This window comes from Mirounga angustirostris, unplaced genomic scaffold (assembly GCF_029215605.1).
Source record: "Mirounga angustirostris isolate CCGP_5_RB_7025 unplaced genomic scaffold, mMirAng1.0.hap1 SCAF_15, whole genome shotgun sequence".
In the NCBI taxonomy this organism is placed as follows: domain Eukaryota; kingdom Metazoa; phylum Chordata; class Mammalia; order Carnivora; family Phocidae; genus Mirounga; species Mirounga angustirostris.
The window spans coordinates 85,122,031-85,146,732 of record NW_026991723.1 but is presented as its reverse complement, the minus strand read 5'-3'; the positions used below and the strand labels follow the sequence as shown (position 1 = coordinate 85,146,732).

Sequence of the window (24,702 nt, the reverse complement as noted above, 5' to 3'; positions counted from 1 at the left end):
CCTCAGATTTTGAATTGGACACAGTCTTGTGATGCTCGGCAGCCGTAGCCCCCAGGGAGCCACGCGACCACGAGGGTTCACGACGGACATGCTGAAGGCCATGCTGTCCCCATACGACCATCCTGTTTTCCACTTTTAGTACGGCATTCAATAAAGTACACGAGATAGCCAACATTTCATTATAAAATAGGCTTTGTGTTGGATGCTTCTGCCCAACTGTGGGTTACTGGACGTGTTCTGGGAGTTTAAGGTAGGCTAAGCTAAGCTGTGCTGTTCGGTAAGTTAGGTGTATTAAATGCATTTTCAGTTTACAGTTGCTTTCCACTCATGATGGATTTATTGGGGGGGTCACCCCATTGTAAGTTGAGGAAGATCTGCAGAGGGCAAAAAGGGCAAACATATACCCTCCCTTCCTGGGTCTGGCAACGATCAAATCAGAGGCTCCAGAGGAGAAAGGACAGTAAGGGATTATTTCTAGCGCCTAAGCTTTGCAGATACGGAAGCTGAGACCTGGGGCAGGATCAGACTTCCCAAAGGTCTGGAGAGAGCCAGGGCAAAGCTGGACTAGGCCCACAGGCGTCCCAAGGGTGGGGGACAGGCAAGGGTCTGCACCCACCTCTCATGCAGGTACAGCTCGGAGGTGGGGGCAGAATGACAAATGTGAGCCAATGAGTCAACATAAGTTGGCACTGGGGTGGATCACGGAAGAGCCTGGAAGGGTGTGTTAAGAGCAGGCCTAGAACGGCCAGGCTGGGCCTCAGAGGCCTGGCCAGGGGAGAACAGGTCGGGGGGAAGTAAAGGGGCCAAGATTTAGGTGAACAAGAAGTCTGGTTCGGGGGGGAATGGACACTGAAGGGTGGGCTTCGGCAGTCACAAAGGGTCCCCTGGGCAGGCAGATGGGCCTGACCCCATACAGTCAGGAAGGTGGAGGAGGTTCTTAGTGGCCTTGCCCTCCCAAGCCCGTCCTGCACTGCTCTAGTTCCCCACAGCCCCAGCCTTGACATGGGCTCTGCTCATCACCCACGGCTTAACCGCTCCAGGATTTCAGCTATGGGAAGCCTCCACTCCTCACTCGAGGGCTCCATGTCCTCCCCTCTGTCTGAAGAAGGCTGGCTGCTGGAACTCAGCCCCCAGGGGAGGAAAAAGCCGGTGCCCCAGTGAGGAGTGGGCACAGAAGGGCCTCACATCCCCAAAGGGCAGCCTTGTCTGTGCACCAGGGGAGGCCCGTCCAGCTGATTTGAATACGTCCACCCCTTCAAGCTCCCGAAGGGGAGACTGAGGACCAACGCCTCATTGGACAAGCCCGGGAGTCCTTGTTCTATACTTGGGACTATGGTGCCACAGAGATATTGGAAACATTGAGTGACTGGGGGAAGCACCGGGTCCTAATAAGCATGACGAATCGCTTGACCTGGAGGAGGTCTGTCCACGTGCACACTGGGGGCACAGGGGGAACATGGGGGATGCCAAGACTGCCCTCCCCATTCCACAGGGAGGTTCTAGAACACCCCGGAGCTGGGGAGAACAGGCCTGGAGCTCAGGGCTCACGGGCTACAGCCCATGACCCTGGTGGCCACTAATAAGGTGACAGGGGCGGCAGGAGATGCCATGTCCTGAGTCGGGGTGCTGGGAACAAATCTGTATGCCCCGGGAAGCTGGTATTGCTCTTTCCACCCCAGAGGGGCAAACCGGGGCTCTGAGAGGCTGAGCAGCCTTTCAGTGCCACAGGGGGTCAGGGGACAGCAGGGAGGCGTCTTCAGTGCCACAGTCAGATACGGATGCTGGGGTCCCATGCAGCTCGCAGAGGGGTCGTCGTGGCTCCTGCAGGCCCTCAGGGAAGCTGCTCCGGTTTCCATTCCAGCTTTCCCACTGGGTTCCTGGGCTCTAATCTGCGAGAAGTAACCCCGAGTCGGGGCCCTGAGCCCCACCCAGGCCCACTGCTGGGTCCCTCTCTAAATGACGGTCTGAAGAAGGGCCCCTCCAAGACCCACCTGCTCCGCAGGAACCGCGTCCGTCTGCGCACTGGGCCCGGCACGGTGCCAGCCCAGGGAGGGGCTCCGAAAGCAGCTGCTCGATTCATTACGTTCCCAGCCTTCTGCGGACTCAGCCCCTGCGTCTTTCTGCTCTGGGGCATCCAGGTCCCTTTCAGGGATCCTCAGCACCCAGCCCTCCCCCGTTTGCTGCTCTAAGCCTGGGACTCCTGGAGGGGGTGGTGATAACCATGAGCTTGCCTCCTGGGCTCAGTGCCGGGAGAGCCCCCCACTCTCCAGGCACCCTCAGCTCACAAAGCACCTTCCCGCTAGGACCCGGACAGAGGAGCGTCGGAGAGCTTCTGGGAGGCGCAGTGACTCCCACATCCCTGCCCTACGGCACAGCGCCAGGCCCTCCCCTCCTCCAGAGTGAGGTTTGAGTGGGCTCTGCAGAGACCTTTCCCCGTGCACGGCTCCTGGACCTCTCCTCCCTCCCTGCCCAGCACCGAGTCCTAAATGGGTCGGCCCAGTCACGCCTTTGTGCCTTTCCGAATGCTGTTTTCCCTAGGACACTTTCTCCCTTCAACGGCTAAACCCTACTGTCCTTTAAGGCCCAGCTAAAGGGGCACTTGTTCTGGGACATGTTCCCTCCTCCCCTGGGAAGAATTCATCCCAACCCCCTGGGCCTCCCCAGCACTCCACATATCCTCCTAAGTGTGTGGTCAGGAGGGGGGCCATAGCCATTTCTGTAGCTCCAGAGCCTGGTGGAGTCCATGGCCTAGAATAGATGGATGGATGGATGGATGGATGGATGGATGGATGGATGGATGGATAGGTGGGTGGGTGGATGGATAGGTGGGTGGGTGGATGGATGGAAGGATGGACGGACGGATGGGTGGGTGGATGGATGGATGGATGGATGGATGGGTGGCTGGGTGGATGGATGGATGGATGGATGGATGGATGGTGCAGGATGGGTGAATGAAGGGACAGATCAGTCTCTGGGCACAGCTCAGTGCAAAGGAGAGAAAGCAGCTAGCTTAGGGCTACGTTCTGAGGCAGATGGTGGGTTATTCTGATTTTCAGTCTTTTGTGGAAGCAGCAGTTGGTCCAGCCCTGGGTTTTCTGACTTCTCCAAGCCCTCTGAGCATGATGGTGGGATTGGTCCTATCTTGTGGTATTTAACTCATGCATGTAAAGTCCAAAGCCCAGTGCTTGTCCACATCACCCCTGTGAATGGAAGATTATGAGTCAATGTGATTTGTGTTTGTATCTCCACACACACACACCATGTGCAAGCTGGAGGTTCATACGCTGTTGGCCTGTGGGGTGTTTTAAAATAAACATTGAAAAGTTGAGAGACTGCATAAAATGCCAACATTCTCCAGCTTTTACTAGAAAAAAACAGGGGGCTGTGGCAATTCTGGATGTTCATTCCTGCAACTAGAGGCTGCTTCCTTTAGAGAGGCATGTACTTTCCAGTTTGCCACACTTCCACCACTCCCTAGAAACTGCCCAACTGAGCAGTGCCAACTGCCATGTTATCACTGTGACTGTATTTTAAAAGTGAGTGTGTGGGGTGGTGGGGACAAAGTAAGCAAGAAAGTGAACTATTCCTTGCACCCATGACTACCAAAAGTAGGAGAGTGAAAGAGACTGAGAAGGTTGGGCGATTTTAAGGGAAATGGGGGAAAAGCCGATTTCGTGGTGGGACTGACGACTGCCGTGTGGTCAGTGAGGACACAGAGGTGTCTTGCTTGTCCCCGGCCCCTCGCTCACTACAGGGCCAGTGGCCTGGCAGGCACCTGTGTGTCCAGCCTGCTTGCTCTGCTGTGGGCATGGCCGCGGATGGTGCCTTTGCTGCTGAAAACACCATTTCTATGTCCGCAAGCAGCCGTGGGGCTTTCCTCTCATTGGATCAGCACTTCGGAGCTCATCTGGGTATTACCTTAAAAAAATGGATAGGTGTACTTCCCCTGCCCTAGGCTATTTGTAGGAAATATTTAAAACACCACCACTTTCCAGCACTGGAAGATGAGGGACGTGGTCACTCTGGGAAAGCGCTCTCCCTATTCTTTCTCTCGTCTTCATGCTTTTTACCTGCATGACAGACAACCTTCTCAGAGTTCAGTTTTGGTGTGTGTGGGGGAATATTACTTTAAAACTTGGGGGAATCAGAGTTCCCAAAACATGAAGAGAGAAAAATCCTTTCGTGAAGGGACTTGCAGAAGACCACCTCGTCATCTTGACTTGGGGCTGCATGAGCGCGGGCACAGCTCACGAGGGCAACCGGGCAGGTGATGCTACCATAAAGATTTCCAAACATTACCTCTGCCACAGCTTCCTTGCCACCTGCTCAGCTTGCTTCTCTCATCTCTGTGATGAATGCCCGGGGCCCCCATGGGAGCGGGCTGAGTAGGGGCTGCTGCTGGGGACGCTGCCGCTGGCAGAACCCCAGGGGTGGTGGGGGGTGGCGGGCTCGGAGACTCTCAGAATTAGGAACTCTATTAATATAATCCAGCATATTAATATGCCCATGGAGAAAATACATGATCATCTCAATAGATGATTAAAAGACATTTATCAAAAGCCACCATCCATTCCTGATAAAAAACAGAAAAGTAGAAATAGATGGCTAATTCCTTAGCAGGATTAAAAAAAAAAAAAGAGAGAGAGACGTGTCTATATGTAATAAGCCCAAACACGGCATTATGGGTTAACGTTGAAATGAGAAACCTCTATTAACGCACAGGTGAGCCGAGGTGGCGCGGTGGCCTGAAGACGGCAGGTGAGGTGCAGACCTTGGAAGGAGGCCCCGTCGGGGTCTGCTGGCAGCAGAACTGCCTGCCAGGGACCCCAGAGGAAAGCAACTGAACACCCATCAGAAACAGTCAAAGTCGTCAGTGAGAAGCCCACAGGTTCTTGATATAGAAATGTTGGGAAATACAACGTCAGAAAAGAGCCATTCACAAGAGCCACAAAAACATCAAACACCGAGAACCTGAGAAGCAGCGTGTGGGGTCATCAGTTCTGCTCTGCGTGGTGACAGAGACCAGCCTCGGGGTGGGGACTCTTCATCTAAAATCACTCCTCTAACATCACTCCTCTGTTGATCTATATAGTCAGTGCAGTTACAATAAACACTTAGAACAATTTCTGGAAACCCCTCCCCCCACCAGGAGGTTCTCTAATGAAGCTGGAAGAATAATCACGTGAGTATAATTAGAAAAATTGAGGGGTTATAAAGGGAGAACTATCATATATTAAAGCTTATCATAGAACTATAAGATTCAAAACAGTGTGGCAATAATATAAAAAGAGAAGAACAGAGTTAAGAGAAATGTCCATTGATCCACTTACATAATAGAATAATATGATAAAAACAGCATTTAAAATTCACTGAAGAGGGGCTCCTGGGTGGCTCAGTCATTAAGTGTCTGCCTTCGGCTCAGGTCATGATCCCAGGGTCCTGGGATCGAGCCCCGCATTGGGCTCCCTGCTCGGCAGGAAGCCTGTTTCTCCCTCTCCCACTCCCCCTGCTTGTGTTCCTGCTCTCGCTATGTCTCTCTGTCAAATAAATAAATAAAATAAAAAAATTCACTGAAGAAAGTATTCTAATCAGTGTTAAAAAAACTGGCTAATGCCACGGGAGAAAATAAGGCTGGTTCTAATTCTTCTAATTAATTTCAGATGGATTTAGTAGTTGAAAAGAATTTAGTGTTTTATTTTTTTAAAAGATTTTATTTATTTGACAGAGAGAGACACAGTGAGAGAGGGAACACAAGCAGGGGGAGTGGGAGAGGGAGAAGGAGGCTTCCCACCGAGCAGGGAGCCCGATGCGGGGCTCGATCCCAGGACCCCAGGACCATGACCTGAGCCAAAGGCAGACGCTTAATGACCGAACCACCCAGGCACCCCAAGAATTTAGTATTTTAATATATTAAAATGTGAAAGAATGGAAAAAACAGGACTGATTATTCTTATAATCTTCTATGACACAAAGCCCCAAATAAAATGTTAAAGACAAAAGAGCCCATGAAAAAATTAAAACTATTGTATAGCAGAACACATCATTAACAAGAAAAGCCACTGGTTAAAGGTGTGTCTGAGAATGTGACAGGGAGAAAGTTGTTATAAAGAGCATAAAGAAGGGGCACCCGGTTGGCTCAGTCGTTTAAGCGTCTGCCTTGGCTCAGGTCATGATCTCTGGGTTCTGGGATCGAGTCCCACATTCCGGCTTCCTGCTCAGCAGGGAGTCTGCTTCTCTCTCTCCCTTTCCCTCTGGCTCTCCCCACTGTTCCTTCTCTCTCAAATAAATAAATAAAATCTGGAAAAAAAAGCATAAAGAATTCTTAAAAACAAATGGAAAAAAATGAAATAAGCCAACAAAAAATAAGGCAAAGGGTACAAACAGAAAAGATTTGCAAAATAAATACAAGTGGCTGATAACCATTTGAATGTTCACCTTCAGATGCTGGTGATGCTCAGCCTTAGTGAGAATGTGGGAAACAGGTACCCCCCTCATATACTATGGGGTGGGGGGCTCTGAATGCGCACTCCCTTTTTGGAAGGCAAAATAATATATATTCTCCTAAAGAAAGACCCAGGGGAGCAAAGACACATGTACAAGGAAATATACTGCAGCCGTGTAATAGCGAATAATTAGAAACAACTCAAAAGTCAATCAATAGTGGATTGCTTAAATAAATTATGGCATAATCATAAAAGGGAACCACATGTAGTCATTAAAAAGAACAAGGCAGGTCTGTGTGAAATGATAGGGAAGGTTGTGGAAGTGAAGAGCAAGGTGAGGCTGTGTCCTGTGTGAGCCCACGTAACGCGTGTGTGTGTGTGCACCTTTTACTTGACATGTTTCTGTGATGTTTGCAGTTTTATAAACACGCACAACCTTTGAACTCAAGGGGAAAACACTAAATAGTAAACGACTGATTCTGACTGGCAGGGTAGCTGCTTCAGATGATAAACTGCCCAAGAGATCTGCTATAATTTATGGGGACGGAAGTAATCCTGTGGCACAAAGCTGGTTCCTACGGTGTGGTCACACTCCCGAAGAGTCTATGCAGTGGTGGTCCCCAAGCTACTTCCCATATTTCAAGAGAAGCCTAACACGTCTTGTGTGCCTTCAGAAGGGCCATCCGTTAAACTAATTCATTAGGTTTCTTTGTTTTGGGCGGGAATGATCTAACTGTGTGTGTAAGGGTTTGGGCGGCAGCTCGGTGCCTTCGAGCAATTTAAAAAAGGGGAGCAGAACAGGTTCACGTCTATTTATTTAATGGACTTTTACTTAATAAATAAATTAGGCAGGTTTCTTTTCCAAAACAGATCAGCATCCTTACTGAAAAATCCAGAAAAAGGGTTCTGGGTGGTGGAAACGTCAAATCCAGGCAGAGAGAACGCGGCTGCTGCTTTCCCGTTGCAGTTTAAGACCTGACCACTAGATGGTGCAAAGGGACTGCAAATTTTGCGACCTCTCCCTCCACAAAATTCTTTAACGTTAATAAGCACAATGAAAGCTTTCCAAAAGTAGAAAGAATGAACAATTGTGCTGGGACATGAACATTTTGCTTTTATAAAAATTGGGACTCTGCCATTTCATTACTGATACAAAAATCTTCTGCCTCACTTTCTTCCCGCATACGCAGTTCCCAAGTCTACTCTCATCTCATCTATTTGAAGGGGGCCAAAGAAGCCCGTGCAAAGTGGATGTCCAAAAGTTGAATTCGAAATTTTTTTTTTTTTACCTTGCACTGCCAAATGTGTTTCCATTAATTTCACCTCAATGTCGTGACGTAAATGCTAGTGGAATCGGCCCCAAGCTAAATAAGCAATAAGCCCCATTTTTCAACACACAAACACATAAAGATGTCAGCTCAAACTGTTTACTAATTAACACTTAAAAAGACACAAATTAGATATGCGTGGCTAAGAGCAATTATAATCAAGACGAATTTCTCTAGTCATTTGGGAACTGAGAAAAATGCCTAATTGCTGGAACCAATGTTTTAAAAACTGAAATCACGCCAGTTAGCAAATATGTTCATTTAAAGAACATTCCACGTGACTACACTCTTGAGGATTGACTACAAACATGAGAACAAGGAAAATATTTAGGTATAAAATTAAAATTTTAAGCTCCCTTAGATTTATAACTTCTTCATTAAATACGTCTGCACACAGCAGCCCATAAAAACCTGTAGCAATTAAGTGGTTAAATGAACTGCCTCCCTTGTCAATTTTAAGGGAGTGATTAATATTAGATCGTCCCTTTACTAATTAGACTCTCCCGTGTCTTTCAGCTTTAAAGTCGAGTGAAAATGGAGGCTGTGTGCCCTACCAGGAAGCATGGTGGGCTAAGGACGCTTCCCTCGCCAGGCTGAATTTTCAGCGTGGCACCCACAGAAGGGAGGGCGAGCATTGTGGTTTTCCGTGGGAGGTCGGCAGCAGGTGGGGAGATGGCTCTGCACCGAGCTGGAAGGCACTGCGGATGCCGGATGCCGCTTCATCATAGGCATTGTTGGCTCCTATTTTTAAAAGGCCTGCAGGTTGTTACGTGTGCAGCGTGAAATCTACAATCAAGGCCGCTGTCTCTTGGCTATTATTCCTTGAGACAGGGATGGAGGGTCTGCAGGCAAGGCGAGACTGGCGGTGGCCGGGCCCCAGGGCAGGTGGGGCGGTGGGCGGGGAGGCAGGATAAACAGGCATGGTAAAGGGAACGGAGACACTGGCACGATTTTAGAAGCTGCAGCCTGGGCTGCAGAGCTGGGGTGCTTCCACCCTGGCTGTGACGGGGAATCCATCAGATGGAGAAATGGAGCAACCGCTTACAAGGGAAATAAAGAGCGGCAGAGACAGAGAATATTTATATGCCCATCTTCTCACTCCCAGAGCAGACGCTTCATCACAGGGGTCGGCTGCAAAATCACACTTTTCCTGACTCCTGAACAGACAGAAGCTTTTGTTTGGGCCGTGAGGCGGACAATAAGGGTTTCACGGGGCCACCAACCCTCCCGGGTGTCACCATCACCCTCCTGCTGCCCAGCCCCGTGGGGGAGGGGCGGGGCCAGAAAGCCTCCCCATCGCTGCCACTGGTCACCTCCCGTGGCTGAGGGGAGATGAGCCGAAACTCACTTTCTCATGCCTCGGACTAATGTGCACGGCAGAGGCCCTGCTCCAAGCTGGCCACGGACGCGGACGGCAGGGAATACGGCTGCTGGAGGGCAGGCTGGGCAGGAAGGAGGCTGCCATCCCCACCTGGCGCCAGGAGAGTGACCGCATTCACGGGGGAATTTATTAGCCACAGCTTTGTTCATTTTCAACACCCACACCTGAGAGTATTTCTTAGTTGTGAGAGGTTTAATGTTTGTCAAGAATCCCCCCCCCCCCCCGTATATCTGCTCGACGGCAGGTAGAGGGATTTTTAATCACAACCTTACAACATGACCTTCCTTTGGGGGTCTTTCAAGAAACTCAAGCCAGTGCTACATGCCACGGCTTCCGGGGAACTCGCGATGAAGTCAGGAGCAGCAGCTGTGGGACGAGTGAGGCACACGGGCTGGGGCCATGAGGCCCGTGGTGGGGGGGGAGCCAGGGGACCTGCCCAGGGTCGATCCTACGCGGCAGAGTTGGCGTGCTACCCCAGCATCCAGACTCAAACTGTGTCCTCTCCACCCTACCCCGTTGCCTCCACTGTCTACATGGTCCGTAAACGTCCCTGCGAACACCCAGGATGTGCCCTCCAGTGTGACAGGTGGCTCTGGTCCACACGGCCAGCAAGCCTTGTCTTGTCTTCCTGCTGGCAGGGCCCCGCATCACATGCTCCCTGAAGCTCAGCTAACTTTGCGGGGCTGGAGGTGCACTGCCCACCCACATCTGGGATGACACCTGGTCTCCATCTTTACTCGGGCAATTCTTGGCTGTGGCAGGCTGGGGGGCACTGCGGGTCCCTGCTTGCCCTGGCAGTTGGGGTGTTCCCTCTGGTCCCCAACAACCAAAGTCAAGGTTGGCAGGGTCACGGGGTTCGTTCATGGAGTGAACTGTCCCTGTGGCCAAATGGTGGCAACGGGGCACGGGCTTAAATTCCGAATCACCCCCCAGGCAGAGCATGGTAAGTAAAGTTGGCAGGAAAGCAAGCCCACCCCAGTTCTGGACAGACAGAACAACGTGCTGCCATCAGGGGCTGCATCTTCAGCTTCCTTCACGGCGGGGACCACGCGAGCCCAGGGCTCTGCTGGAAGTCCAATCAACACCACTTCTCCACACAGGGGGCGGGGGCTGGTGGTGGAAAGGAGAGAAGCACCTGCCAGCACAAAGCAGCCTCCGTGGACGCTGGCGTCTCCCGGCTGCTCAGGAATCCGAGAGCTCGGGGAGGCGCTCAGGACGGGCAGAGAGACGCGGTTCTGGTCGTGTGTCTGCCCCTGAACCCAGAGGCAGTCTCCTTTTTGTGGGGAAGGGGTTTGGCTTAACAGTGTAAAATACGACAAAATAATACACAGTGAGCCAAGCAAAGTCCTCCGCCAAGATCCCCCCCACTGCCTCCAGGGGCAGCCAGACTTGCTGGGGATGGAAAGGAGCAAAATCATCCCGACCAAAGGGACACCCAGCTACTCAGGAGCCGAGAGCCGGGGCCAGGGGGGTGGTGGGTCCGGCTCCTCCTCAGCCTCTGCCTCCATGAGCAATGCTGAGTTCAGCGGCAGAAAGGAGGAAGTTCATGTTTATTTATGGAGAAAATTCTCTGCCATTGTTGCCGAAGCAGGAGCTCGTTCACCGGAGCGTGGTATCAACATACTAATCACCATGAAATGCACGCGGATAGCCGGGGCCAGTACCTTCTAAATCCTCAGATTAAATGAAAAACCGCGGCATTCTTGACTGTGGTGGTATCGATGATGGTTTTCCGCCCTACTTAATGTTTCTAACCTTCCCCGTTTCCCTGCTTTTTAACTCCACTTTAATTTCCTTCCACAGAGAACACAGACGTGTGTTTTTAGCCCATTTCTGGAACAAGAAATAAAGCGAGGTGTGGACACCTGGGCCGGATTTGTGCTTGCTCGCGATAGTAACAGCGAGCATGACCGTGGTGGCCGAGGCTAGACCCTGTCCTGGGTCCTTCACACGACTGTCTCAGACCCCGTAAGTGCTGTGCAGGCAGTACTTTCATTACTCTCCCATTTTACAGAAGAGAAGACAGAGGTTCCGAGCAGTTAAGTGGTGCTACTGAGACCCAAGCCTGGGGTGGCCAAGTCCAGAACGCCTCTGCACCCCTCCAGGCTCAGAGTGCTGGACAGCAAGACAACACATTCTAATGAAACGGGTGTTTAGGTGGCATTTTAGTCCTCAGCATGATAATTCAGGTTTCTGGTGGCTTCTGCAGCCTGCACCAAGCCCTACACAGGCCTCACCTATCTGTCCCATCTGGTAACTCAAAGGCCCAGCCCACGTCAGGTGGACCCACCTCCCCAGCACTGTTGTCTCCATCAGCCCCTTTGAGGGACATGGAGCCACAGGCTTTAAGTCATAAGGGGCAGGGTTTGGAGTGTGACCACTGGGTCTCAGTCTTGTCTTGGGCAAGACCTTTCACCTCTAGGGTCTCAATTTCTGCCCCAAGAGATGAGATGAGGAATGACACCCACTTGGTCAGCAGCGGGAACCAGTGGAAATGCAGGGAGAGCCCCAGTTGAAGGCGAGCACGTAGCAGGTGCTAAAATAAAACAGGGACGACTGTGGGCAAGGGAAAGCACGACATCCAGACGGCTGCCTTCCTGATCCAGCACATGCCACCTCACAGCCTCCAACCCACGGGGCCGGGCACCTGTGTTTACACATATTCACGTGGTGTTCCTGAAAACCCTAGGAGATACGTTCTCCTGTTATCCTGGCTTTAAACAGAGGGGGGACGACTTGCCCCCAGTCAGCGTGGAGCTGGGTTGGACATCTGTCTGTATGACCTTGTCCCTCCTAAAGGGGTCAGAGGCCATGCCCCTGCTTTACCCTGCAGCCAGAGTAAGCCACCCTCAAAGGCCTTCTGCACACTCACTGGGGCCACAGGACTCGGGACCCCACTTGAAGGCAGTTTGTAGAACCATCTATGAGTGCCTTGCTTCTGAGAAGGGCTGACACCGAGCTCCATGTGCACAGGGATCTCTAATGGAGTCACCATTCTTTCCCCCAAGTTTACTGCTTCCCCCACCCCCACGAAACCTATAGATGACAATCAGGTTGGTTTTTATGATTTACTGAAAATCAAAGACAAAGGCGGACTTTTTTCTCTTGTTTTTGCTATGACAGGTTTAGAAATTTGTTGTACTACATTGAATCAATTTTCCTTGATTTCAGCCATCTTTCCATAATGCGACCTGCTTCTGCTAGCTAGGTATACAGGAGAAAACCCAGAGGAACTGAGAATATTGAAATGGTTCTACCATTTCCATCTTTGAGACAAATGTTCCTCTCAGAGGAGAGCTGGTCGCAAGCATGTGACTGTTTAACAGTCGTCTACACGTGCAAGACGACACACACACACTCTAATGCTGTCTTAGGAAAACAGGGAAGACATGGGCGGGCCTGACCTCCGGTTTCATCCCAATATCTCAGCTCTCAGAGTTGTCACAAGTACTCCAGGCTTGGATTTCTTTCTGTTTTTTTAGGCAAACACCCAAACTATGTGGAGCCAGGCTGCCAAATGGGGTCTGGCTCATCGGGCACAACGGAACGGATCCTGATGCTGGCTCTAAATCGCAAAGAGGCTCCTTGGACACGTCCCCAAACCCATACTGGTGGCAAATACTAGAGCCCGAGGAGAGAAAGGAGACTCCGTGCCCATCCCCCAACCCCCACCTCTTAAAACTGGGGGCATTTTAAAACCTGAGAACACACCTTTCAGAGAACACAAGGAGGTGCTGGTCATAACTGACTTGAGCAGTAAACACATTCAAAGTGAGTTTCTTTTTCTAAGGAATAAATCTGAGGGACATGGAAGTGTTTTCCTCAGAGGGGCACCACCCCACACCTACGGCCTCCCCGTTCCTGGGATGGAGACCCTGTGGGGAGCAAGCAGGCCCAGGCCCCACCTGCCCCCACTCTGGGCAGCTTGCTTACCTCTTTTTCAATTTCTGCCAGAGATTTGATGGTGATTCCCAAGAGATCAAAGGGCTGCATCTGCAAATACAGATCAAGTCATCCTTTTAAACGGCTGGAAAATGCTGTTTCACATTTGCTTTTATGCTTAACAATTGTGACACCTCAAACCTCCCTATGTGATCTAGCATTTTCTCTACCCTCTTTCAACAGGAAACCCACCACTGCAAATCTGTAGTGATTACACGAGCAAACATTCCAGAAAACCTGGCCGACCCCTGCTGAGTCATCTGTCGGCAACACCCGGGAGGGTCCCAGCCCTCCTGAGGGTCAGGGGCAGTCACTGATGACTTCCACCTCTCCTTTCTCCCTGCCCAGGCCAGAAGCCGTTTGCTCCTTCTGCAGCTGGGGGGACGGAGGGGCACGAGGCTTGGCCACAGCTGCCTTGACCGTGGCATCCGTGTGGTGGGATGGGTCTAAGGAACCGCGGGAGGGAATTCTAGGTCTTTGAAGATGCAAGGTGAAGGAAAAAACCTGCCCATCAATGATCATTTGAGAACTCAATGGTGGTGAAAAATGGTATCACTGCATTTTAATGGGGGTTTCTATTATTTCATGACGATGGGAGCCTTCTCTGAAAATGCTGGCTTTCCCCCAGCCAGCAGGAGAAGTCAAGTACACGAGGCAACAAGTCAGCCGGAGGCGCAGAGAGGCCAGGGCTGGATGCACGGTGAGAGGTAAGAGAGCAGCGGGCACCCTGTCCTGCAGGCCCCTGCTCTGAGCCTGTCGGCGTTCTGTATTCCCGAGAGGGGCCAGCAACTGGCACCCGAGGACGAACAGGTGAAACCGGGGTCCTGGATAAAAACCCCAGGCCCTCATGCTTCTGAACCACAGCCCAGAGGTCAGCGCAGAGCTAGAGCCCGAGCCGAGCCTGCGGGGATTTCCTGCAGGTGCGGTAGAAAGGCCAGCTCCCGAGTCCACGGACCTGGGTTCAAAACAGGGCAGCTGTGGGTTAAATCGCCGCATCACTTCCTCTCCCGCTCAGAGCAGCGTGGCTGGGTTCTCCTGGCTGGGCTGCCGGAGGGGGAACGAGGAGCACTCGGAGGTGCCCAGCACCCGGCTTGGCCCGAGCTGCCCGCCTCGAGCACTTGCTGAAGTCGGCAGCGCTGGGCAGCGGCCCATTTACGAGGGCGATCTTGGGACAGGGCCACCGAATGAGGCACTCAGCTCCCGGGGCTGCTCTGCCGGTAGCCACAAAACAGTTTGGCTCTCTCCTGCTGCCAGCCCGAGTGACGAGAACGGGGCTGCTTGCCCGCGATCAGCAGAGGTCCAGCTGTTGCATCGTTAGGCTCTAACTGCCCCACTAAACTTTCCCGACTGGAGCTGGTGCGCAGGACAGAAGAGCCTCTTCGAGGGAGCGGGCGGGAGAGGCGCCAGCGTCGCCATGGCAACGCGGCCAAGTGGCGGCGGCTGAAGTTACTCATGCTCCGCATGTCACGTCACGAGCATTTTTCAAGATTAAGCTGCTTACCAGAAGGGTTCAGAGGAGGCCTATTATATTTCATGAAAATGGAAACTACAGGGCAGGTCAAATCGCAAGCCGGGTGGTTTTAAGCTGGATCCAAGAAATACATTGAAGGATTCCTTAGCTGGTGCCCAAACTGGGGCCCTCACGGTTGTTAGCTACTCAAAACAAACTTCTGCAAAAAGGATAAAAAACACCCAGAAACAAGGCTATGGAGCCGGCATGGACCAGCACCACCTGGGGGAGTGGGGTCAGGTGGGGGGCTCCCACCTGGGGGGCAGGTATCATCTGAGAGAGGGTCCCTGGAGTGCCAGGTGGGGTCTGCAGCGCCAGCCCACAGCCCACAAGGCTGTGTATGGTGGGCACCCCTCATGGTCTGGGTTCTGGGCTGCAGGCCCAGCCAGCTCACACAGCCCCTCCGTCATCACAGGTAGCTCAGGGGCCCCGGCCGGCTGCTGTGTGTCGTGGGGTCCCTGCGGGCCTGTAGCGAGCGGGCGACCACAGCTGTGGGCGCGCACACTGGCCGACCAGCCCTGCCATTCGGAGGCCTCCCTCCAATTCGGAGCAGAGAGTGTGGTTATCACAGAATCCAGGTTATAATGAAAAAATGAGGCAGCCTTCTTTCTGCAAGATGTTGTCATGGTTAAATAAAAAAGAACAAAAATTATTAACTTGAACTTGGGAACCAAGAACATTCACAACTAGTGAAGTTCAGCCCTATTTGCCATCACATTTGAAAGAAAAAGGCGCTGTTATGGTGGAATTGGGAGTCTGTCTCGCTCCCTCCCCGTGCCTCATCCCTACTCTCCTGTCGCTCCTCGAGCACCTACTGTGTGCAGCGTTAGCTGGAGGGGCCCAGAGAGGAAGCCCTGTCCTCGGGACGACAGGAGGGCAGGGGCCTGCGGGCCGAGCAGAGGGAACACAGGCTGGGGGTGGCCGAACCGAAGGGCCATCATGCAGAACACTTACACTTTCTGGAACGCAAGAAAACTTCTCTGAAATCATGAAAGGCACACCATCCATTGCTGTAAGAGAAGAGAAAAAGAGAAAATGGCATTGGAGGCACCAGCGGTGTTCAGTGACTGAGACACAAGGCTCCGCCCCTGCACCCAGGACACACACCTGAGCACCCCACAGAAGTACAGACCGAGCTGTGGGGGCAGAGAAAGGGCCAGAGCCCACCCTCAGAGTCTGGTCTCTGACCTGTAGGTGGTGGCAGCTCCCGAGGGGCTGGCAGCAGGACAGAGGGGCATGCAGGCGGGCAGGGGACAAAGCTGTGCTCTGTGAGGTGGGCAGGGAGCATATTCGGGAGACATTGTCTCCGCTGAGAATGACGTCATACCGCAGGCTGCTGGGCCCACAGGAAAGGTCTAGGTTGGAGGAGTGACTCTGGAGTCAGAAAGACCGGGTTTGAATCCTGGCTGTGGGTTTCGGTGAGTTTAAGGTACGTTTTAAAAGGAGGATGGCAGGCAGGGGCGCCTGGGTGGCTCAGTCAGTATCGGAGGTCCTGGGATCGAGCCCCACGTCAGGCTCCCTGCTTGTCCTCCCTGTTCCTGCTCTCACTATCTCTGTCGCTGTCTCTCTCTCTCAAATAAATAAAAATCTTTAAAAAAACAAACAAACAAGGAGGATGGCAGGGCCTGTGAGCAGGGGTGTGTGTGAGCTGGAGGTGCGTGCAGCATTGGACACAGAGCAGGTGGGTGGGCCACAGCATGGCCACCATGGTTCCCTCTCCGTCTCCTAGTCCTGGGCTTCGCGGCTGACTCGAGGCGCCAGGCTGCTCGAAATGGGACACCAGAGAAAGATGGGAATGGGCCCCTAGCAAACGAAAACACAGGGTCAGTGGTGCAGTTCCTTTCCCACAGCCCGGAGGGAATTGGTCTTCTGGCCCATTTGGCTTTAGGAAGACACGGGGAAGGCCTGGTGAGGGGGCTCCCCGGGAAGTCATGTTCTCTACTTCCCCCAACATCGAAGATGGGTTTTCTCTGGTACCCAAGCGGCAATTTCTTTCAGTCCTAAGAAAGAAGAGTCGCAGAAACAGAAAGAAGGCAGGCAGGGAAAAAATAAGAGAAAGAGAAGTCTGGGACAAATCCTCCCTGATCAGCAAGCTGAGCCCAATGGCTCATTTTAAGCTATGTTCAGAATGTATTTCAGGGAAGGAAAAATGAAGCCTCCTCTGGTAGGTCTGAAGAAAAGGAAACAGCACAGCTGGACCCAGCTGCCGCCCTGGAAGCCTCCTTTCTTCGGAAGGCTACTGCCCAAGGTCCGGGCCCAAGCTCAGACGGAGACAGCCACGGTCGGGGGCCTTCTCCCATCTTGGGCCCCTGCAAGCTGCCGGGACTGCCTGGGGGAGCACCGGCTGAGGGCCAGGAAGTGTGACACTTCTCCAGAAAGGAGGTGGGGAGGACGCCCACGGTCATCTACGGCACGTCACACATGCAGACATACGAGTGACACTGGGGCACATGTGCGTGCTTTCTCACATATGGCTGGGAAAACCCATCCTGAACAGACGACCCTTGAAAGGCCACATGCCTTCTAGAGAGGGACAGGACGGAGCCCCACCCAAGATCCAAGAAGAGGCCATGCTCCCTTCCCGGCAACTACCATTATCTGCCCAACTCCGGCTGTGCGCCAAGGCCTACCCCACACGGCACTCGGACGCCTGCCCCTGGCCCCCTGCCCCTTCTCGTCGGCGGACACATGCGGGCAGGTGCCACTCAGCACCTGCGGTCATTTCACAGATCGGGGACTGCTGAGGGCACACAGGTAGCAAGCAGGGACTCCAAGTCCTCTGGCCCTTCCACTGGGTATAAATGGAATTTCTGAGAACAAATCTGCCTCTTCCAGACCAGGACCTTTCAAGGTTTTGAGGACCATTATCATGTCCTCCTGAAGTCTCCAGGCGTCCCTTCCACCAGCTCCTTTTGGTCAGACCTACGGGCCAGGAAGTGGGTGTGTGCGAGAACAGTCCAGTCAGACCCACCACCACCTTCTCCCCAAACCCGCTCCTCCCTGCACCTTCCCACTCACTGGCCACGCGCCACCCTGCTTCTGGCCATCCCACGCTCAGGGCTGGAAGCCACAACCTACTCTGCCTCTCCTTTAAGTCCCACAAGCCCACGGCTGTCACCTGCCAGGGCCACGGTGCTGTCCGCTCTCTGCACACACACACATACACACCTCCTTGTGCTTCTTTCCACCCGCTAGACAGACGGCAGCGCCCAGAGAGGAGCTCCCTTCACATGCCCCATGGACTGCACTCGGGAAGCAGGCTGACCAAATGCCTGGTGAGTAGTTTTTGGCGAGCACATCTTTAGCACACATCCCCACCCTGGGCACCCCTGACCATTCACTCACTAGGCTTTCTGTTTTAAAGACCTTATTCGTGTCTGGGGGCTTCTGATGAGATAGGTCAAGAACTCCCCCTCGCTGCTAACAGTGCTTCCATCTGAACGTCAGGGTGGGTTTAGAGAACTCGTATCCTGAAGGGGAAGTAGGGTGACCTTCCATGGCCTGATCACCCCCGAAAACCAGAGGCCCGGGGAGCACCGAGAGCAGGAGCTAGGCAGAGAGGTGGCTCCATCTGGTCCAAGGCTGGTAGCCACACCAGCGCCCTACACAGCAGGATTCCCAAGGGGGGTCCTCACCGGCACATAAGGGCCTGCAACCCCTTCACAAGAGGCCCCTTCCCCTCATACTCCTTATGTCGACACCTGGCTGGTCTTCTGAGGTCTGCTCTCAGTGCCTCTCCTGCAGCAAGCCTTCCCAGAGGCGCCCCCTGCCCAGGTCCCCGGCCATGACCACATCTCCTCTCGGGCAGTGGGCTTCCTGGCAGTCCACGTATGAGTAGCCGCTGCATTCCCATGTCCCTGGCCCAGGGCCAGGCCCGGAGGTGCTCAGGGGAACAGGGGCAGGAGGGTGGCTGCTCCCACAGAACTGGCCTGAGCATGGGGGCTCTGGCCTGGGGCATGTACCTAACCCCCTGAGGGTTTGGTGAGCTGCTGACAAAAGTCATGAGTTTCTGGATGAAGTCTGGGAATTGCCTCTAGGAACTGGGGAGATTAAAGCAGGGAGGAGTATATTGATCCTTAAAATTTTTTTTGCACGTTAGTAAAAACTTAGTAAATTTTGTTGAGCTGAAATTCACATAATATAAAACTAATTATTTTAGAGTGAACACTTGGGCAGCATCTGGTTTATTCACAATGTTGAGCAACCACCATCATTCCCCAGTTCCATAGCATGTCCCCCCCCTCTAGAGCAACACTCTACCACTCAGTACTTTCCCTCTATCCCCCCGAGAGCGTGTGTTTCTCTCTCCTTCCAACTGATGGTCATGTCTTTGAAAAAGGAAGATCTAGAAAAAGAAGACTGGCTTTCTGGACCGTGGTGGCCGAGCCTCCTGCAATGTTGTGTTCCTGCCTCCATGGGTTATGATGGGGGAGGTTTGGAAAGGCAGGTTTACCCAGATTGATCCTTGGGACCTGGAGGTCTGTAAATAAAAATTGAGGAGAAAAAGACCCAGAAAAGGGACTTGTAAAACTTGGATACTAACAATAGCATTTTTATGTGTGTGTGTGTGTGTGTGTGTATAAAATAAAAATGCACCTTTACATCAAGCATATTTATAGAACAGGTAATAAATACATGTTTTTACATTATATATATACATACATATGTGTGTACATATGTGTACATGCACAATTTCCAAAAGGCCCCCTCTTAGCTCCTAAGTCAGACTAGAGAAAGTGAGTAGAGACAATGCACAGCCACACCCCACAGTTTCTGAGCCACCAGAAGGGGGGTTCATTCAGAGGCGCCTCCTGTTCACCTACAGCCCCTCCCCCCACCACCTCATTCCCCAGGTGAAATCCTCACTCCCAGACCTGGAGAATGGTGGAGATTTGTTGGGGCTAAGGGCCAAGGGCCAAGGGCCAATGCCCCATGTGAACAATGAAGGTGTTTGGTGAGGGCACGCCTTCTGGTCCCTGGGTAGCTCAAAGGTAATTTCACAGAGCAACTTCTTGAGGAGGCTGAAGGCAGAAGACCAGAGCGACATCCTATGGCACCACACCAAAGATAGCCCTTCTGGAGAGAAGAAAGGGAGGATGCACCCCCAAGACTGTGTGAGAAAAGACAGCTGTGGTCTTCAGGGTGCCCTCCTGATGGGCTTGGCAGCAGAGGAGATGGTGGGGAGGACCACTCAGACCCAGTCTGACCCCCAAAGGGAGCTGCCTGCTGATGGGAACTTTGGGATAAATTTCCACTGTATCTTAAAGTTCATGACAGAAGATGAGCACAGTCAGATCCTTCTCATATTCTCTTAGAAAACAGACTTTAATAGTCTTGGAAGAAAAGAAAGTGAGTCGCTAGGATCCTATGGGCTGATAGCTCCCAATGGAGCTGGCGAGAGAACAGGATGCTCTCACCCATGCATGGAGCCCCTTAAAAGGGGAGCCAATAAAAGTTTGCTAAACAGATAATCTGCTGGCCAAATTTCATTTGTTTAAAAAATCTAGTATATCAAAGATTATGGTAGGCTGAAAGAATGAGGATTTTAGCAAAACATTTGACAAAATTTCTCATGTTACCCATGTGGACAAGTTGGATAAATATGACTGAACAGTGTTAAGAGGAGGAGAATCCATAACTGGTTGGACTAGATGTTCAAGAAACGGATTAATAGATTGATGTTGACCTCAACTGACCTCTCTGGAGGGTACCCAGGGCATTATCAATTAGTTTAATGAAGACATACATAGTAGGCCTATCTCAGATGTGGCTGATGGGGAGTCTGGGAGGACAATCTATAAGCTGGATAACTGGGAGAAATCCAATGAAGATCCCCCCAAATCGGGATCATGGTCTAAATTTAAGGATGGGATTTACTATAGGTCAATGCTAGTACTTTAGGTCTTAAAAACCAATTGTATTAGATAGAATGAAAGACATGTGGAATAACAGCAGAAGGTATGAAAAAGACTTGTAGCTGAATCAGTATGCCATTCGACTAACTTGAGGCGGGAGGGCTGCCGAGGTAAGTAACAGCGCTACAATCCTGGTGTGATGTGAAGGAGCCGCCATCTTGGTCTGCTCTGGGCTTGAGTTTGTCAGAGGGTCCTCCCACGTGGCCTACAAGGAGTCCCAGGATGGTGGGGGACCTGAAGCCAGACCACACGAAGAGAGGGGAGGAAACCATCAAGCCTGATGCTCCAGGAAGGCATCCTCCTGTCCATTTTTGTTCACCATCAGCCCCTGCCCGGCACCTTAGAACCCAGCGCCAGAACATGGGGAAGTGCCTCGAGATCTGGTCCAGATAAGACTCGAAGGTGAGTGTAATCAAAGGTCTGCCCGTATTCTTAGAGCTGCCACAGGGTGAGGGCTAGAGGCATGGTTCCTTCTCTCGACGAGACAAAAGGGAGGATGAGCAGAGCTGGCTGAGCAGGGTCCCGGCAGGGGCCACGTGTGGGGGAGCTCAGGAGAGATTTTGTGTGTTTGGGTGGAGAGCTGATCCGTGGGACTGCTGAATCCCCTTCTAATTCCATAACATCCATTTCTACTCTCTTTATCTGGGCAGCCATTCCATATTTTAAAATATCTAGAGATTTGCCAAACATTAATTCTTAAAACCAATGGCACACATTTTTCATGTGTTCTGAAAGAGTGTTCATAAATCATCTCCATCCTGGCTTCTCATGGGGGAGCCACGTTTCCTTCCTTCCTTTCTTTCTCCCCTAGCCGAAGCCAGTATTTTGTCTTCACTATTCTTCAGCGCTCAGAGACTGTGACACTCTCTCTAGCCTTCAGTCTATTGCCCAGTCTACTCAGTGGGACATGAGTGGGGGAGCTGGACGGAGAGTCATGAGCGAAGGGTCCCTGCTCTCAGAGAGTACGTTTTCATCTCCCAACCTGCCCTCCCAGTCAGCCTGGGGGATCCCAGATGGACACCGCCTGACCAGTCTGCGGTCATGACCCAGAAGCAGGGACAGCGCCTGCAACGCTAGCATCCCTGGGGCACACGGCAGTCGCCTCTCCAGGCCCCTCGGCTCCCAGTGTGACAAGACAAGGCCGCCCCCAAACCTTGGAGGTAACAGACCTGCTCTCGAGGCCCAGTTCTACAAAAGAAGAGAGGAGGACAGGAAACCCACGTTTGCTGGCTGCATACTAGGTAGTGAACATGAACGTGCATGGAATAACTTCAGCCTCAACATGATAGCTTGCAAGTTATCCTCGAGGAAGGCGAGGCTTAGAGCAGTCAGGTAGCTTGCCGGGGCCAGGAGTCGAGCACAGAGTTGGGCTGGTGGTGGCGGAGGTGCTGCAGGGATAGGGTGGGAGGGCGGGCCTGGCATGTCAACAGCCTGGGCCTTCCCTCCAACTCCGCGGGCATGAGCGTGTGGCCCAGCGGGCCGCCCCACCACCGTGAGCCTCAGCTACCCTGTCTGTGAAATGGGGAGAAGACGCAGCTCTCAGGAGCCTGCATGAGGGTGACAGGGGCCACAGTCCAAGAGAGGGGAGGCCCACCGGCTGGCAAATGCTGGTGTCTGCTCCGACCTAAAGCCACATCCAGACAGCCTTCCTTTTAGTACCAGGACACTGTTTTCTTATTATTATTCCTTTTTTTTTTTTTTTAATTTTGTTCTTGGTGGCAGTTTTAACAAAGCGCTGATCCACGACACGGAGAAGCACACAGCAGATGAGAGCAAGGATGTGCCGCGGGCTCCGCAGTGCAATTAGCATTCTCCTAAACAAACGAGCTTCAACAGAGCTGTAATTAAGCAGGCCTGTAATTAAGTATATGCCCTTTATCATAACGATCATGCTTAAAAATGGCATGATGCATGGAGCTCTGTTATTAATGCTGTAATCCCAAACCGAAGTGCGAGTACATAGAAATCAGCGTGTCAGGCCTGTCACCGGAGTGTTTGTAAAATACATTAAAGAAAAAAACCAGGAAACAATGAGCTCATTCAACTGTTCTTTTTACAGTCAAGCACTACAAGTCAAGAGGATGGTGAATGCTTACAGAATCTGCAGGGTTTAAACAAATAAAGCTCTAATCTGCTACTGTATTAATACCACCCCTGATTTTAAAGGAGGAGGGGGGATTTCTTTTTTTCCCCCAACTGACCCAAATACCTGCCTTTGCTGTTCTCAGGGAAGGAGTCCAATTTGCATGCTGTATTTATTTGGACAGAAAATTGGACTCCTGCTTGCACAGACAGCCCTGCTAGGACTCTGTAGGAACTCTGCCTGGCAACGGGAAAGGGTTGTTATAGTTCCCGTATCTTTCCTTCACATGGGAACTATAACTGTACTTGCCAAGGCAGGCCCCTCAGAGCCATCCCTTGATTCTCCCCCCGACACGCACACTTTCGCATTTCCCCGGGCTCGACTCGAACCCACCGCTCATTCCCAAGGGCTCCGGACCCAGGGCCACCCTACTGCCTTGGGATACCCACAGTTGCTCAGGGCTTTCGACCCCTTCCCTCACTGACATCTCAACGAGGTAATACCCCAATCAATGCATGTGTTAATTTCAACATGCTTGATAACGAGTCTTAAAATCATGTGGCAAAAAAAAAAAAGTAGTATTGGGCGCCTGGGTGGCTCAGTTGGTTAAGCGACTGCCTTCGGCTCAGGTCATGATCCTGGAGTCCCTGGATCGAGTCCCGCATCGGGCTCCCTGCTCGGCAGGGAGTCTGCTTCTCCCTCTGGCCCTCCCCCTCTCATGTGCTCTCTCTCATTCTCTCTCTCTCAAATAAATAAATAAAATCTTTAAAAAAAAAAATCTCTAAAATTCTTTAAAAAAAAAAAAAAAAAAAAAAAAAAGTAGTATTAAGAGAAAGAGACTCCATGACCAGCATCTCAACTGTCATCTGCTTACAGCTGTCAGGCGGTGTTACGGGAACCGGAGTCACAGCCCCTCGGAAGTACTTGCAGGGATGGTGGTGAACGATGGGTCGTCATTTTTAGGATAAAGTCAAATGCAGCTGGAATCGGGGGAGGCCTTTAACCCTGGCGACTTCCTTGTAAATGACCAGCAACCTGGCTCTTTCTTCTCTCCTTTCCCATAGCTTCAAAAGTCCTTTACAATTTGTGATGGGAAAGATGCCAACACCTCAAGATCTCAAGGCCGTTTCTCAAAACTCATCCGCATACCGAAACACCAAGCCTGTTCTGCTTTCCTGGTGATTTCACTTGGGGGACATTCCTTGGAAGATATGTGTAGGTACCTCCTAGATTGTCTGCTCGGTGACATTCCAACTGAGTCCACACTAGGCCAACAACTTCCTTCCAGATCCCCCAAGTAGTTTGTTTTGCCGGTTACTCAAAAGCCAGAAGGACGGACTTATCAGCCACAGTGACCTCCCGAGGCCCACGGCACCGTGGGGAGCAGGGAGTGGGTGCCACAGTCAGATACGTGTGAGCCCCGAGCCGGGCTCAGCCACTTGCTGGCTGTGGGGCCTCGGGCAGGTCACTCAGCCTGAGTCAGACTTGCACCTGTCAAAGGAGGAGACCCACAGCTGCAGCACGGCTGTGGGGCTGAGCCTGTGGAGGAGAGAGGGCCGAGCACGGCCCGACCTGCAGCAGGTACTCCGCGTGTTTAGTTACGGGCGATCCACAGCCGCCAGACAGGCCCTGCTTTTCAGACGCGGATTCGGGCCAGGTCCACCTTGGACTTAGAAGTGTTTCATCTCTCGGTGCCTCTCTTTCCTCAACTGTAGAAGGAAGGTAATAATCCTGCCTCGCTTGCTGCGACGTTTAAAGGAGATAAAACAACTCCCTGCTCATTCTCACCGTCATCACGAGTTGGGGAGAATGCCCTTCCAAGGATAGACCTTTTGGTTGCTTGATCCGCTTTTACATCTAAACGGAAATGCAGCCACATTAAATTCTGTAACCCATGGGCTGGGAGTCCCCATCCAGAGGCTTCTGGAGGTGTGGAAGCAATGCCTGCCCAGGACTACCTCAGAGGGTCCCCCTGACCATGGTCCTCCCTGGTGTCTGCCACCTCTGGGGTCACGGGTCAAGCTCAACTGTAGGAGCAAGACCCATGCTGGGCCCAGCCTGCTTAGCATCCCCTGGAAAAGAGCCCCAAAAGCAAAGCGA

At 52.1% G+C, this 24,702-nt stretch overlaps 1 protein-coding gene across 8 annotated transcripts in view; it reads right to left on the bottom strand.

The window, feature by feature from the left end:
- MVB12B (multivesicular body subunit 12B) overlaps nucleotides 1-24,702 on the bottom strand; it is a 268,277-nt gene that overhangs the window by 7,842 nt on the left and 235,733 nt on the right. For 7 of the 8 annotated variants that reach the window (XM_064579178.1, XM_064579180.1, XM_064579179.1 and 4 more), the window contains 3 exons: nucleotides 15,559-15,614; nucleotides 13,086-13,145; nucleotides 11,268-11,688 (listed from right to left, as the gene is read on the bottom strand). In XM_064579178.1, coding sequence (XP_064435248.1) covers nucleotides 11,503-11,688; nucleotides 13,086-13,145; nucleotides 15,559-15,614 — 302 coding nt within the window. In that variant the 3' untranslated portion in view covers nucleotides 11,268-11,502. Of the gene's footprint in view, nucleotides 1-11,267; nucleotides 11,689-13,085; nucleotides 13,146-15,558; nucleotides 15,615-24,702 lie in introns of those variants that run through there. The other variant, XM_045883153.3, reaches the window with a different exon arrangement.